Source organism: Pelodiscus sinensis, chromosome 11 (assembly GCF_052426305.1).
Source record: "Pelodiscus sinensis isolate ZL-2025 chromosome 11, ASM5242630v1, whole genome shotgun sequence".
NCBI lineage: Eukaryota > Metazoa > Chordata > Testudines > Trionychidae > Pelodiscus > Pelodiscus sinensis.
In genome coordinates, this window is record NC_143062.1 from 43,168,604 (window position 1) to 43,184,830 (window position 16,227).

The 16,227-nt window shown below is 43.6% G+C and overlaps 1 protein-coding gene across 8 annotated transcripts in view; it reads right to left on the bottom strand.

Annotated features, from left to right (window-relative positions):
* Nucleotides 1-16,227, bottom strand: part of MITF (melanocyte inducing transcription factor) — a 192,967-nt gene that overhangs the window by 68,519 nt on the left and 108,221 nt on the right. For 7 of the 8 annotated variants that reach the window (XM_075938575.2, XM_006120017.5, XM_075938580.2 and 4 more), the window contains exon 2: nucleotides 12,722-12,968. In XM_075938575.2, the coding sequence (XP_075794690.1) occupies nucleotides 12,722-12,968 (247 nt within the window). Of the gene's footprint in view, nucleotides 1-1,031; nucleotides 2,096-12,721; nucleotides 12,969-16,227 lie in introns of those variants that run through there. The other variant, XM_075938582.2, reaches the window with a different exon arrangement.

Here is a 16,227-nt window from a genome sequence, read left to right on the forward strand (position 1 = left end):
CAGCCCTAGTGTCCTACCTCAGAGTAACTGCCTGAAGCAGGATGCATAAAAAGGAGGGCCCTTGGAGTGAGGTTCATTTAAGGTATGTCCAGGCTGTGATCAGAGGTGTGACCGCTCTCTTTGATGAGGAAGAGCACACGCTCTCCTGAAGCCAAAGACAGGAGTGAACGTTCCACAAACGCCATGAAGAGAGCAATTTCCTTTTGTGCATTGCCAAACCAATCAATACACAAATCAAGAACAAGAACACCAGGACTCTTGCAAGAGGGATTTTAAGTAGCAAAGAAACTCCATTAACCCTTGAAACTGCCTGGGACCCAGTTTATTGGGATGTGGAGTCTGAAACCAGTTACGTCCAGCATACACATATGCAGCTGTACAGTGGGGAAGCTTCATTCTCAATTCCCTGACACTGAGCAAAAAAACTGAGACAAACATGCAGTAACAAAAAAACAGCAAGCAAATGGTCTGGTAGCACTTTATAGACTAACAAAACATGTAGATGGTATCATAAGCTTACATGGGCACAGCCCACTTGTGCCCACGAAAGCTTATGATACCATCTACATGTTTTGTTAATCTATAAAGTGCTACCAGACCATTTGCTTGCTGTTTTTTTCTGTAAAAGACTAACTCAGCTACCCCCTGAAGCCCCTGAACATGCAGTAAAAAGACCAAAATTTTATTACCATGCCATAGATGGAACTGGACAGAAATCATGCATTGGGAAGGGTAAGCAGCTCGTGTCAGCTATGGCATCATAGAATCAAAGGCTTCTATGATGGATCCAATTGGTGTAAAGCAATGGGCTTTACCTGCAGTTACATCAGGATAAAATCAGTTTAAGAGAGAGTAAGAATAAGAGGAGGAGTATTTTATCTAACTGGACGTTTGTGCTCTACTTTGGCATCTAGTGTCCTTGTTTAAACCATATTCTGCTGGACATGCAATGTCTGAATTACTAATAAAGACTGGGATAATGCATCCTAAATTAAAGTAAAGTAAAGTAAGTATCTCCTCATCTGCCTCACCTGATTATATTCGCTTGCATCACATTGTCATTTCTTACTCATCTCAGGCCGTAATAACACCATATTCATCTCACATATACATGCAGCCATCTGCTTGGCTTCCATCCTATCGCTTCCATCCTATATCATCCCAATAACACCCGGCTGCCAAACAACATCCTACAAAAACCAGGAGGCGGCTTCAAAGTCCCCAGATTCAGGCACTTCTGAGCTAAGGTAGAAAAAGCAAGGTCTGAAGCCAGAGATTCCTGGCTGAGAATGACCAGGACAGGGCCAGCTCCTCCACATTTAAGCCACAGGCTCATTAGCTTGAGTAACTCAATCAGCCTCTGTGATGTCATGGAAAAGAGACAGCCACTCAGGAGCTGGGATTGGGCAAAAGGGGATGGATCACTTGCTCTGTACTGTTGCCTTCAAAGCTCTGGCACTGGCCACTATCAGAAGACAGTATACGGGGGTAGATGGACCATTGGTCTGACCCAATAGGGAAGTTCTTAGGTCAAAATTAACACCTTCAATTTTGCCCAGAAGCCAGTGCAGAGCCATTCAAGTGGAATGTATCAATTCCAGAGAGGGTCTAGACCACGCACGTCAAACTGGCATTTGGCGGGCCGCCTGCGGCCCGATCAACATTTTTGCAGCCTGCCAGAACATTTTTACTAAATAATGAAGTGCATCCCACTGGCCGCTTGGAGCACGTGGCCGAGTGCCTGCTCACAGCCGGCCTGGCTGCTCTGCGCACGCACTCACGGCCGGCCGAGTGCTCTGCGCTGGGCGCTCCAGCAGGTGCTCACAGTTGGCCACTGTTCTCACGCCACCCCAGCGCCTCAGGTGGCAAAGTCGACTCTGGGACCCAGGTATTAGGTTGTGGGGGGAGGGCACTGAGAGAGCCTGGCACTGGGCGAGGAGGGAGGCATTAGGTTGAGGGGGCTGGCTCTGGGCGGAGAGGGAGGCATTAGGTGGGGGGGAGGGGCTGGCTCTGAGGGAGAGGAAGAAGATATTTTGTTAATATTTTGTTATTTATTTATTCCCAAATAAATTCACAAAATGTTCATTAATTTTATATCAATAAATATGTCAATTTGTTGCAATTGCATGAATAATTATATCTTTATGCAAAATCTCAAACTTACAAAATATCTGAAATTTTCACAGAAGCCTGTTCTATTGGATTAACCATGGTCTATACTTGTTTTTATTTCAACAAAGCAAGTTATGTATCATATACAAAATTTAAAAGTACCTAAATTTATATTTACATTAAAAATTATGTAAAATTAATTTAAAATTTATTTAATATGAGCAAATAATTTTACATATCAAATTATTGTATTATTATAAAATATCCCTAAAACATAATCTATAATAATGAACAACTTTCTGACTTTTTCTTTGGTGGCCCAAGGGTCGCTGCCAGGTGTCACTGGCACCTAAAATTTTTTCTTTTATTTTTTCGCTCGAAAAACCATCTGGGAACCCTAGGTGGCCCTGAAAGCTATCAGTTTTTGTTTGTGTGGCCCTCAGTAGGCTTCGAGTTTGACATGCCTGGTCTAGACTCTACAGGTGCGCTAATGACTTCAAAAGCAGAGGAGAAGCAGTCTTTTAGAACTCCTTTCATTCACAGCTAAGAGATCGGCCACCAACACAAATAGTGGTTTTTATACGAAGAAAAGGCCTAAATCCAAACTGACTGGAATAAGACACACAAGAAATGGAGATATAATTAGATTAGCTTTACATAAGAATTCATGGCAATCTTCAAGACAAGGCAGCAGTAAGCAGTGAGACTTTACCCAGGTTAGTATTTGGTATCCAATATGATTTAAAGATTTACTACATGAACGGACGAGTAGGGTTTCTTAACCTTCTCACTACATAAAGAACATAAGCAGAGGAGAACACCTTCAAGATAATCCTTTCGAAGTACAATTGCTGCAGTTTCTTCAGTGTAAGGGCCTCCAGACATAACGGTACTGATTAATAATAATAAATTACACACAAATGAGAGCCTTAAACTTGCATGTTGCCTAGAACAAAATTATGTCACCTGGAGAACAACTCAAGGAACAAATATTCAGTCTTAACAAAATATTAAACCCCTTTTTCCTGCCCGTCTCCCAAAAAACAACAATTACCTACCTGTTGTAACTGTTGTTCTTCATGATATGCTTCTCAGGTCCATTCCAAGATTTGTGTGTGCAAACTGTGTGCACAGTTGCCAGAATATTTTCCCTAGCAGTACTCATCCACATGGTTGTGGAGGCCCCTGGAGTAGTACCTCCATGTCACGGTATATAATCCCCTGCTGATTCGCTACCTACTCAGTTCCTTCTTGCCAGAAAATTCCAACAGACAGCAGGTGAAAGTTGTGGAAGAACAACAGTTACGACAGGCAGGTAACCGTTTTTTCTTCGAGTGATGGCTCAGGTACATTCTAAGATGTGACTTACCAACAGTTTGTACAGAGAAGGGGTTGGACTTCAATGAGCCGCTGATTGCATAACTGCCCTACTGAATGCCATGCCGTCCTGTGCCTGCTGGTGATGGTATAATGGGATGTAAATGTGTTTACATAGACAGGACAATGTTGTTGCTCTGCAGATGTCCTGGACAGGAACACTGCAGAGGAAACCTAGACTCTGGTGCGGAGGGCTGTCAATGCCGGGGCTGAGATTGTAGTCAGGTCATAGCGGGTTTTAATACATGGTGTCATCCAGGATGAGACACATTGGGAAGTAATCAGGAGCCCCTTCATCCTCTCAGCTATAGCTAAAAAGAGCTGTGGCAATTTTCAGAATGGCTTGGTACACTCAGTGGAAAAGGCCAAATCTAGGACATCTCATGCCTAATGTCCAGGGAATGGAACACTCACTCCCTGTTGGTGGCCTGGAGTTTTAGGAGGAAAACAAGCAGAAAGCTGTCCTGGTTGATGTGGAAAGACAACACTGTTTTTGGTAGGAATGCAAAGTGAAGGCACAGCTGCACCTTCTCCTTGTAAAAGACTGTGCACTGGCACTCAAAGGGAGTACTTGGAGCTCCTCCACCCACCTGGCAAATGTTATGGCTACCAGGAAAGCTACTTGGGTACGTCTACACTACAGCGCTAGTTCGAACTAACTTAGTTCGAATTAGCTAAGCTAGTTCGAACTAACGCATCTAGAACTAAAAACTAGTTCGAACTAGCGTTTTGCTAGTTCGAACTAGTAAGTCCACATTGAGTGGACTCTGAACAGGGCTTAATGATGGCCGGAAGCAGTGCCGGCAGGGCATAAAAGGAGGACTTAGAGCGTGGAGATACTGTCTCAGGCTAGCCGAGGGCTGCGCTTAAAGGGTCCTGACCCCCACCCCGGACACACAGTTCTAAGGGGTGCCCCGCTTGCAAAGAAGTTCTGGCTTGGAGTGCCCTGAGTGCCCACACTGGGCACATCACACCACTCGGCCATCAGCCCGGCTGCACTTGCCGCAGGCTGCCATCTGGGGAGAGGGAGTAATTGGGGGGCTGCAGGAGAGCTTCCACCCCCAGAAGCCCGCAGAGCCAGCCCAGTCCTCCCCATCGGGGGCTCGTGCCCCATTCCTCCCTCACCTTCTTCCACTTGCCCTTCCCTAGCCCCCCTTCTTATTGATGTACAAAATAAAGATAACGTTTCTTCCAACATTGACTCTGTCTTTATTGAAAAAAACTGGGGGAGACTGGGAAAAGGAGGTGGGAGAGGGGAAGAGAAAGGCTGGGAGAGGGGAGGGCAACTAACATGATCAGGGGTTGGGAACAGGTCCCAGATGAAGAGAGGCTACAGAGACTGGGACTGTTCAGCTTAGAAAAGAGGAGACGGAGGGGGGACAGGATAGAGGTCTCTAAAAGCAGGGGTTGGGTGGAGAGGGTGCATTCAGAAAAGTTCTTCATGAGTTCCCATAAAGAAGGACTAGAGGACACCAAAGGAAAGGAATGGGTAGCAGGCTTCAAACTAGTAAGAGAAAGTTGTTGTTCTTCCCAAAGCAAATAGTTAACCTGTGGAACTCCTTGCTGCAGGAGGCTGTGAAGGCTAGAACTAGAACAGAGTTTAAAGGGAAGTGAGATCAAGTGATGGAGGTTGGGTCCATGGAGTCCTATTAGCCAGAGGGTAGGAGTGGTGTCCCTGCCCAAAGTTTGTGGAAGGCTGGAGAGGGATGGCACGAGACAAATGGCTTGGTCATTGTCTTCGGTCCATCCCCTCCAGGGTCCCTAGGGTTGGCCGCTGTTGGCAGAGAGGCTACTGGGCTAGATGGACCTTTGGTCTGACCCAGGACGGCCATTGTAAGCTCAGGGCTCAGGGTCGGGGGTCTCAGTGGACCCCCTTGATTTTCATGCACACCTGCTCCTGGGTGGCCAGGCTGGCAGCTCTCCTGCCCTAGCCGGCCACTTTCCTGTGCCTAGTGCGGAGATCGTGGACGAGGTCCACGATGTCCGCACTAGCCCAGGAAGGTGCCCGCCTCTTGCGGTCCAGGGCAAGCTCCCGGGAGCCGCCAGCCTGGTCCCGGCAAGAGGGGGTGGGCTGGGAGCATCGGGTGGGTGGCTCTGTGCCGTGCCAGGTGCAGGGTCTGCTAGCTGGGTGCTGGCAGGCTTGCACCTGGCACGGGCACCGTAGCCAGCCCGTGCCCCTTTAAGGGGTCCGGGGCCGGAGGGGGGCATAGAGTTTCCCTGGTGTTGGCCAGAGTGGCCACCAGGGAAACCTGGGGAGGGCTAGCCTCCCACTAGTTCGAACTAAAGGGCTACACAGCCCTTAGTTCGAACTAGCTAGTTCGAACTAGGCGTTAGTCCTCGTAAAATGAGGTTTTCCTAGTTCGAACTAAGCGCTCCGCTAGTTCGATTCAAATTCGAACTAGCGGAGCGCTAGTGTAGCGCATAGGAAAGTTAGTTCGAACTAACGTCCGTTAGTTCGAACTAACTTTCTAGTGTAGACATACCCCTTGTTAGGATAGGAGGCAGGTAGCCAGGGGCTCATATGGGTGTTCCATGAGCCTAGAAAGGACCAGATTAAGATCCCACTCTGGTACTGGGTGTTTCCTGTTGTGTTGACTCCCTCTGGGGCATCTGGCATTGGTCACTCTTGGCAGACAGGATACGAGGCTAGATGGACCTTTGGTCTGACCTAGTATGGCTGGTGTTATGTTCTTATGTCTGAGTCATATCCAAGCTCGGATGGAATGCAGAGATGGCTGCTAGATGGATTTTAATCAATGACATAGCTAGGCCTTGGTTTTGTGGGTACAGAAGATAATCAAGTAGCAAGGGGGCAGACACTTGCTGTAGAGACGTACCATGTTGAAGGAGCCAATCTGAGAAGTGTTTCCAATTTGCCAGGTAGGTTGTGTAGGTGGGAAGCTTACGGATGCCTAATAAGACTTCCCTGCGCAAGTCCAAGCATTGCATATCAAGCTTGCTCAACCACGGGGCTTTGGTGCCAGGAAGTGGAAGGACTCCAGGTTTGGGTGCTGCAGTTGGCCATGATCCTGAGTTATGAAGTCTGGGAGAAGAGGAAGGGTCACCAGCCAGTCCACAGATCGGGTCAGAAGCATGGTGAACCAGTGCTGCCTAGACCATACAGCTGAGTGCCGCCTTCTCCTGTCAGATTTTGAAGAGGGCCTTGTGGATCAATGGAAAGAGGGGAAATACATACTAGAGTTGGTCCAACCACAAGAAATGAAAAGGATCCACTATGGAACTGTGGCTGTGGTTCTGAAAAAAGCAGAACCAGCTGCACTTTCTATTGTGCTGGGATGCGAGGTTGACAGAGGGAGAAATGGAAAGAGCTACACCCACCCAGAGTGACCACTCAAGAGGGTTGAAAGTGTCGCTGAGGTGATCTCTTAGGTCCTTTTGCATCCCTGGCAGATATGTGGCTTGCAACTCTATGCAGAAGTCCCATAAGAGGAGAGCTTCCTGGCTGAGGGGAGAAGAATGAAAACCATCATGTCAGTTTATATAGAACAACACTGAAGTGTTGTCTGTCAGTACCAAGGTGCACTTGCTTTGAAGCTGGGGCACATCTGGCAGGCCAGACAAATGCCCTGAGCTCCCTGTGTTTGATGTGTCTGTGACCATAAATACAGTCAGTCGGCTGAGGTTTGGCAAAGAGCACCTGTGCACAAACCATCTGCGGTTAACTGGATAAACATTCACATCCCTAACAGATATAGGGAGCAGTGTCCCAAAACTGATCCCTGCAGAACCCCACTTGTTATGCTCTTCCATCATGACAGAACCATTATTCTCCAGGAATGGTTATACAGCCAGTTACGCACCCACCTTATCATAGCTCCATCTAGATTGTATTTCTCTCGTTTATTAATGAGAAGGTCATGTGAGACTAACCAAAGTCTAGATATACCAGATCTACTGCTTCCCTCTTACTCACAAAGCTTGTTATCCTAGCAAAGAAAGACATCAGGTTTGGCTGGTACGGATTCCCAGGGATTTTAATCTTGACAAGGAGTCGTTCAGGCTGTGTAGCCTCAAATCATTTTTTTCCCTCTGTGAATAGACCTGTATAGTAGATTGGAGCTCTGACAGCAGTTCAGACACCTGCAGCCATGAGTGCACTGCATAGTGTCTGTGGCCAATGACTTTGCTACTAAGTCAGCCAAATTCAAGGTCATCTGCAGAAAGGTTCTGGCGACTACCCATCCTTCTCACAGGATGGCTGTGAACTCCTGCCTTGCCTCAGATGGGAGCCCCTCCTGGAATTAAACACATAACAGCACAGTACTGCATGCTGGTTGGAGATGCAGAGTTGGAGCAGTCAAGTAGACACTGCAACCAAAGAGATCAAGCATCTTTATTTCCTTAACTTTTGGCTCTGGCCCTGGCTGGCTTTGACACTCTTTATGGTTGACCGTTTCAATCACTAGCATTCCTGGTTGTGAGTGAACAAATGCTCATAATCTTTTTGAAGGACAAAGTAGCACCTCTTGTCCACTCAGACATAGGTTTAATAGAGGCTGAAGTCTACCACAGCATCTTATTAGTGGTCTAGATGGTCTTAATAAGTGGTAAGGACTCTCTTGCAGGCCCTTCAGGGGTTAATATGTCCACCATGGGATCAGAGTCTTCCATGACTTCTTCAGAGGGCATACACCACAGCAGATGCTGGTGAGCACTGGAATCCAAGGATGCAGACAACAAGGATGTACCAGCCACAGCTTCATTCAGAAAAGACAAGGGTGGGATGAGGGCTTCCTGACCCTCAGGTTCCCTGGTGATGCCCTTCACTGGGAGCAAGCTTGATGGGAGTAATGATAATGGGGGCAGTGCCGGTGCTGAAGCGATCGGGGGAGGCAAGATTTGTGCCACAAGAGGTACAGGAAGAGACAGCGATGCTGTGGACGGCAATGCTGAGGACACGACATGAGGTGCATAGGTCGGTGTCGCAGGCGACGGTTGGAGTAAACGGTGCCGGAACAGGAGGGAACCCTCCACGACTGACTTTCTAACTCCAGTACTACTAACAACTACACTAGAAAAGAACCACTGTTCACACAAAAATGAATGACTTGCGAAGTAAGAAGTCAGAAGCTCACTGATGGAAAAAGGGAACGGATAGGCGGCAAGTGAGCAAGGGATTATATACCGTTCCATGGAGAAGTCACTCTAGGGGTCTCTACAGCCAACCCAACAGGTACCACTAGGAAAAATCTTCTGGCAATTATGCATACAGTGCACACTTGCACATCTTGAAATGCACATGAGCAATCACTCAAAGATCAAAAAGTATCCAAAAGTAAAGAACATGGGGATGAAAGAGATTGTGTTTAAAAAAGAAAGTCCACACCATTTAGCCAAAATACATTGACACCATTTTAAGAAGTTAGACTTACTTACGGAAATGCTAAATTCCTCCATTTTATTTATATATATAGTTTGAGTTTCTCACTTTATAAAAGGCTTCAGATCTGACATTAACATAGTATGGAATTCGGGGCCTTGGAAATTCTCCAGTAAACGAGGTATTTAATTAACACATTTTAAATTATTTTTGTCCTATTTTCGACACACAGTACGTCTAAATCATTTTGCATCAGTCTCAAGTCACTCTGTGACGTCTCTGCAGTCTTAGCACTCAGTGTTAATTCAGGCCAGTGGGAAATGGATAGTGGGATGTAGTTAATCGGATGCATTCCTCATGAAAATTTAAAGCAGCCTGCATCTATTCTGTGCAGCCAGATTCAGCTTTGCAGGAGCATAATGGAATGTTACAACAAATCCTATTATAATACAGGATCCTAACAGATATTGCCACAGCGGCATTACATCTCCCAGAGAATATCAGTTAATTACCCTTCACCAAGCAATAGAAATTTTCATTCTGATGGGTGTTTTCTTACTACAATAAGTTATCCCACTTCAGAGATCAAACCTGTAATTAGTAGATCATAATTTAGGCACATTACTTCATATTTACTCATATAGCCATAAAGAACACATCACATTTTATTATGCAATTTTGAGAGTGCGACAGTATATGAAGTGGGCTAACGTGAATTTCTCTTCCTGTGCTGTATTAAATACTTTCATAGGAGACATTAATATATATCGTTAATATAAACTATTGTTTATGAAGTTTTGTTAAAAAAATCATCCATTTCAAAGCACTATGTGCGACTTTGAAATATCATTGTCCTTGTACAGTAGGTGAATGAAGCATAAGTGGTATGTGACATTCTATTTAATTTATTTATTTAAAATATTTTTACCCTGACTCTCTATTTAAAATATTGTTGACTTAGATGAAGGCACACTTCACTATAAAACTGATAGGCAAATAATTTATTGAACATGTGTTCTGAAGCTAATTTTCATGTTTTTAATGTATGTTGTGACCAAAAAAAACCCCTTACTTTTCAAAAATGTGTTTTTTCCAAAAAATATTGCATACCCAACATTCTATTTGTTTACACTATAATATTCAGCAACTATGCTTTTAAAAAGCCTCTTTGCAGATAAAGTGAAAGCACAAGTCCCATTTTAGTCTCGTGTTTTGTTCGGTCATTACACCCAGACTATCCGGATAATAAACTTGCCTATCATAATGCCCTACTCATCTAATTAAAGCTTATGTCCAATCTTTATGGAAGTTAGTCCACATCTCAAAACAGATGAAGTGTAAAATGTCAACTCTGATGAGCTGATAGGTAGCAAAGAAAAACGTTCCTCAATACACAGTTGGCTGTCTGTTTCTCTTACCTAAAAAGATATCCCGGTGTCAATTCCACATTAAAATCTGACTACTTCATGAAACTATAGGTACACTTCTGTCATGAATTTCTTGTCTTCCATGGAGTTACCATGTCATCCTTGAATTTTTGTGTGTGAGACAATTTTTTTAATAGAAGCTAAGCCACATTAAAGTTAAAGGAAACGGATAAGATTCTAGCAGCTTCCATGAATGGAAAAAAGCAAAATTATAAATCGTTTGACTTACTGCAGAACATCAGTCTTTCACTAACTATGATGCTCAGAGTGCAGGTGTTTGCATAATGGTTTCACTCGCTGACAAAGATGGCACTAGTACAGATATTAATTTTGCTCCAAGATGTAAATCAGTCACTGGTGGACACCGGTTTCCTCCTCCACTGCCTGTACCGATTTGGGGATTTACTGTGCTTTCAAGGCACAGCCCAAAGTAAGGCATGCTGTAGAATGCCCTGCACCACATGGATCACCAGGAAGCAGTCTGCCTCTGAGAAGAAAAATACCTCCTGGTTCACAGTGGGAGCTCACTACGACTACTTCCCTTTATAGGGCTGGGTCACACTCCACTTGAACTACTGAAGAGGATGGAACTGGCTCCTCCTCCTCCCGCCATTTTTGCAGCACAGTCTTCCTTAGGGAAGTAGAGAGGGGACTTTCCGAGCACAAGGAGCTCACTTCTACCTGATCCCTAAGCATCATGCCTAGCAATCCTCATGCAACTGTACATATGTGTGAGCACCAAACAAAAACTGCCTCCTTAAAATTTTAGGTTATTAAATAACTGCCTTTCAGGTACCACCAATTAGCTTCTTTCTACTGGAGCCTCTGCTATAACTTGAGGCACTGTCAAAAAAGAAGAGACTGCCCCATCTCTCGTGGAAGAAGGCAGCTACAAAATAAGCATTCTACCAGTAGCAGATTACTAATATACTACTGCTGTGATTCTGGAAGTTGCCTAACAAACAGGGCATTATATATTTCCTGTAGCGATCAAATTTACTATAAATAAGCCACATATGGTGCTATAATAAAATGCCCAAAGTAGTATAAAACATTATACATGCCCAGTGTAAATTCTGAAACAAAGCTTTCATTAAGACTTTGCACCATCATTCTCTTGTTAATTCAAGTGTACACTGAATAGGAGAATATTTCGTGTTACAGTCTACACCTGTCAGCGAGGTGTGCATTATAACCACACCATAGCACATAGGCAAGAAATTCAGTAAGTTTCTTCATCACAAATATTTATTTTCCAACAAAACTATCCTTTGTCCATTTTAACAGCTTCTGTATTAGGAAGAAAATTAGAACCTGAATAAAAAATCAGGTGTCTTCTTTAATGTCCTTCCCCCTCCTGGTTAAAACGTGTAAATGCTGTTCTCAAATCTGATCCTATTTGCTTTTATGGCATTTTTACCGTTCTTTTTATTTAACAAGACAATACTAACACTATTATACATGATAATGTAATAACAATAAAGAAAAAGTCCGATACAAAACTTTCAGGATAACCCAAGCATACACAGTTTCCTTTAAGATAGATTTTAAATCTGTCAAACTAATCTTAAAACAAATCTTAAAAATGAAGTTGATACACAAAAATGCCGGCACTACACCACATTCTGAAAATACTCTATAGTAACCAACTTCAGTTGGATTTACTTGTTGATGGTTCGCTTACTGTCCAGATAGAGTTACTAAACCTTCACATTGTAATAAAAAGATAAAGGAGGAGTTGCATATGGTAGATAAAGCATTATAAATATGCAAAAACTGAATTTTACTTTGATGTCACATTATTTCATTCATCTCTTCAATGATTTTATGTTCTTTTAACAAGGCATTTCACGCTACACTACTCTATCTTTACTTTACCTACATGTGTGAAACTAAGACTGTTCTTGTTACAGTTTTTCCTCGGTAATTAGCAAGCTACATAGTCTCTGGCAGCAAGATACTAACAAGCTCCTACAGTTTCTAGTCTAACGAGGAACCCAGAGCTACTAATAGCAGTCAAAGCATTTGAGCAAAAAAAAGGATTACAATGGCTAGTTGCAAAAGGCTGGAAATTCACCCGTATTTCAGATTAAGTCCTTTTGAGTCGATCTTTTGTAATGGATTTTGATTCAGTATTTAAACCAATTATCGATCAGAAACTAACTGGTTTTTAATTGGAAAGCTAGTTTAAATAGTAATTATTTTAAGAGGGAATCTTCAAATACATGAAAGATTTTCAAATGAAAAACGCGTTAATTTTGCAAGTAAAGCTACCTTCTGAGATCAAGTTAAAAATTTCTCATTCTTCCCTTGTACTGGGACAGGAAGATAAAAACGAAACCAGACCTGCAGCTCAGTTGTGAAGTTTAGTTGCCGTGCACATCAGTAACGGTGTCACTATTACTTCGATTAAGTTTAGACATGTAGGAGAGCCAATAAACTGAACAAAGTCACACTCACTTACCTTGAGGACTTCCATTGGTACCTGGGTGGCAGGGGGCAGGTTAGAAGGGACGCTGACGTTGATGGCTGGCGTCTGACTGATCGGTACTCTCTGCTGCATGAACTGGGCTGCTTGCTGCTTCTGTTGCTGCTCTCGACGCTCTTGCTCCTGCATCTGCTCACGCATGAGCTGCTGTCGTAACAAAATCCGTGATGTCATACTGGAGGAGCTTAAGGGAGGCTTGGAAGCTCCAGGATGCTCGGAACTGCTGTGGGGAGACCAAAGCCACAGACATCTCAGTTTCCCTGGTTAGAATAATTATTTCCTACATTTTTCAGAGCTACACTAAGTGTGAAACTAAGTAGCTCTCGCACATAAGAAAGTGAGGAGTGATACGCTGCCCAGGGTAAATTGGAATTTGGAGCTGAGCTGCTTTAGATCCTTAGAAGCTAAATGAACCTGATTACATCTAGCCATTGTTTTTAATGTTGCTCTCTAAGAGCAAGAGGGGGAATCTTTAAGGTTAATGCTCATTAACATCTAATAGAATTACGATGCTGCTACCACAGGGCTCAGCAGGATGCTGTATTTCTTTCAGAGTCCCATTTATAGCGGCCACGCTTTTATTAATTAAAAATTAAAAGAATACATTGAAATATCTTCTTAGGTCTAACAGGGCTCTATAAAACCCTTTATGTAGGCTTTGGGGGTGGGGGTCGGAGGGAGTCCCAGCATTACTGAGGCTGAATCCTGAGGCTAGAGTTCCCCTACATATCCCCTTTTCCCTGACAGCACATGGAAACCCCTCCACTCTAACTTGGTGTCCAAGAGTGGCCTTTTGCACCACATCAGATTTCTAGCAGATCTGTTAGCAGCACTTTGTTCAGGGCAAACTTCATGCCTGACAACATCAACTCACTTTTAAGAGCACTAGAAGGCATGGGATGTGGGTGCAGGGAGGGCAACCAATAGCTTGTAAAGGACCCATGCTAGGCAGGGCAGAGCAGAGTATGTGGGAGGAGCTATTTGAAGAGGACACACTATTACTTTTTTTCCTTAACAAGTGGCACAATCAGAAGTGTAAAAAGGAAGACTCAGTGCAGGTTAACATTACATAACCTGTTCATTTTATATCCCGTCTACTAGAGGCTGCGATAGTCCAACAGATACTTGACCAAGGACAGCTTTGGCGGAGGATAAGAACGTTTTTGGTTTGCTCCCATTTTGATCACTTCATAGATGCTACTTTTTAAAATAATCAAACAAAATGTAATACAAAATATTTTTATTTGAGCAGATTTTTTCTAACTATTGTCCTGTATATTTAGGATGCGCTACAGTTACTACAGTCACACTGAAGAGTTAATACCCTTCTAAACTGGGACTCTCTGGTCCAGCAGCATCCATGGTCTGGCCCACAAGTGTTCCTGGACCAAAGAGCCCTGGTAGCAGGAGAGACAGCAGCTGGGAGCCCAGCATGGCCAATGGCAGGCAGCCCTGCCAGGATGGCAGCAGCAAAGCGAGCAGCCCTGCTAGGACCAGAAACCTTCTCAGTTCAACAGTAGTGGGTCAGAGACAGGGGTGCTGGCATTGAACTCCTCCGATCCAGCAAACTCTCTCGTTCGGGACGAATGAGGTCCCAAGAGTGCTGGACCAGGGTGGTCCAATCTGAAGTAGATTATGTGCATTTTGCAGCAGTAGCTTAAGTAGTATGTGGGTACAGATGATTAAATCTGTTTAAAGTGGTTATAGGCCACCTAATGTCCTCCTGCATGCTACAACAATCTACACTAGCCTATTAATCATTCATTAAAATCAGCACCTTAATTATAAAAATGACCATTATTTCTATGGTCTTTCATCCAAGAACCACCCAAAATAATTTTAAACCACTGAGCAGCACATCTGGACAATGTAGGCAAGTGCATTTTGTAGATGGTTAAAACTACTCAGAACAGATAATGAAAAAAACGTTACAGAAAAAAATGCCCCCACGCAAGACACACACCCTGAGCACCGACAAGGCTATGTGTTGCTGAAACCTGCAACTTTCAGCTGATCGGTGTAGAATCAAACTCACAACGTATGCTGAGTTCATACAGTAGGGCAGACTTTCAAAAGCCATAACTCTTCTCCTATTGACGTCAGAAACAAAGGCTACATCTAGACTGCAGAGTTTTTGCACAAAAACAACTGTTTTTGAGCAAAAACTCGTGGAGCGTCCACACCTCAAGCGTGTTTTGGAGCAAGTAAATCGACAGAATGGAGGGAGTTTTGCACAAGAGTTATTCCTCTTTCTACGAGGAATAACTCCTTTTTGTGCAAGAGCTCTTACACAAAAAAGGTGTGTGGGGATGGGGAACTGCCTCTTTTTGCGCAAAAAAACCCCTATCTTAAAAAGCACAGGTGCCCTGGTGGCCAGTCTGTGAATGGCTATTAGTGCTTTCTTTTGAGAGCAGTCTGGACGCTCTCTTGTGCAAAAGCGCATTGCTTTTTCAATGTGCTTTTGCAGTGTGGATGTTCTCTTGCACAAGAAGTTTTTGCGAAAGATCTCTTCCGCAAAAAGCTTCTTGCACAAGAAGCCTGTAGTGTAGACATAGCCAAAGAGCACCACATCAGTTGTGTCTGACTTCCCCCAACACCTCCCAACAGAAATCTCTGCTGCAAAACGCATCTTTCTTATTAGATTACATGTTAAACAGCATTAATCACATAAAAAGTAAATGGCATTATGCCTATTCAAATTTAAATATAGGATGCTTGTGTTCATGTGACAGGAACTACATTAACATGGTAAAGTGAATCCATTCCAGTAAAGTGGCACGGTTGCACAGGTAAAGGGGCACATTTTCAGAATGGCTCAGCACCTAACCACTCCCATTGAAAAATCTGATGATCAACACCCAATAATTCCTTTGGCTCGCCATAGGAGTTGAGCTCTTTAGCAAATCTGGCGAGTCATGCTCAGAACAGGCATGTTACAATTAAATTGTTCACAGTAGGAATAAAAAGAGAAAGGGGATATTGTGTTTGAAAAAAAAAATCCAACCCAGATTTTCCAGAACACACAATCTTATTTTCCTTTAAAACAAGGCGGTAGGTGGGGGAAAGAGACTGTCTTGCTATTTAAGGCCTGTCAGGTTGAAACATTCCCAGAGAGACTGATCCTTTTGATAAAACAAGAGAAAACCTTTGTGGTGAAACTAATGCAGCTGTGGAATAATCGTACTAATTAGCTGCTCAAGACAAGTCATTGACTGTGATACTCACAAAAAAGAGTCTTTCAATTAACAGTGAAGTATTCTCACATCCTAAACCCATCCCAGTGTTCTCTAACTTTGCTGAAGTTTGGAAGAGCTTATAAAAGACATTCACACGTTTCCAAACTGCAGAGATGTTCTATTCAAATGGCTGCTTACTAAAATAGCTATAGGTTAGAGCTGAAATATCATTTGTTAACTTCCTGCAAAAAGAAACAAAACAGATCATTCCCACTCCCACTCAAGCCAAAGGAAGTTTTATTAAGG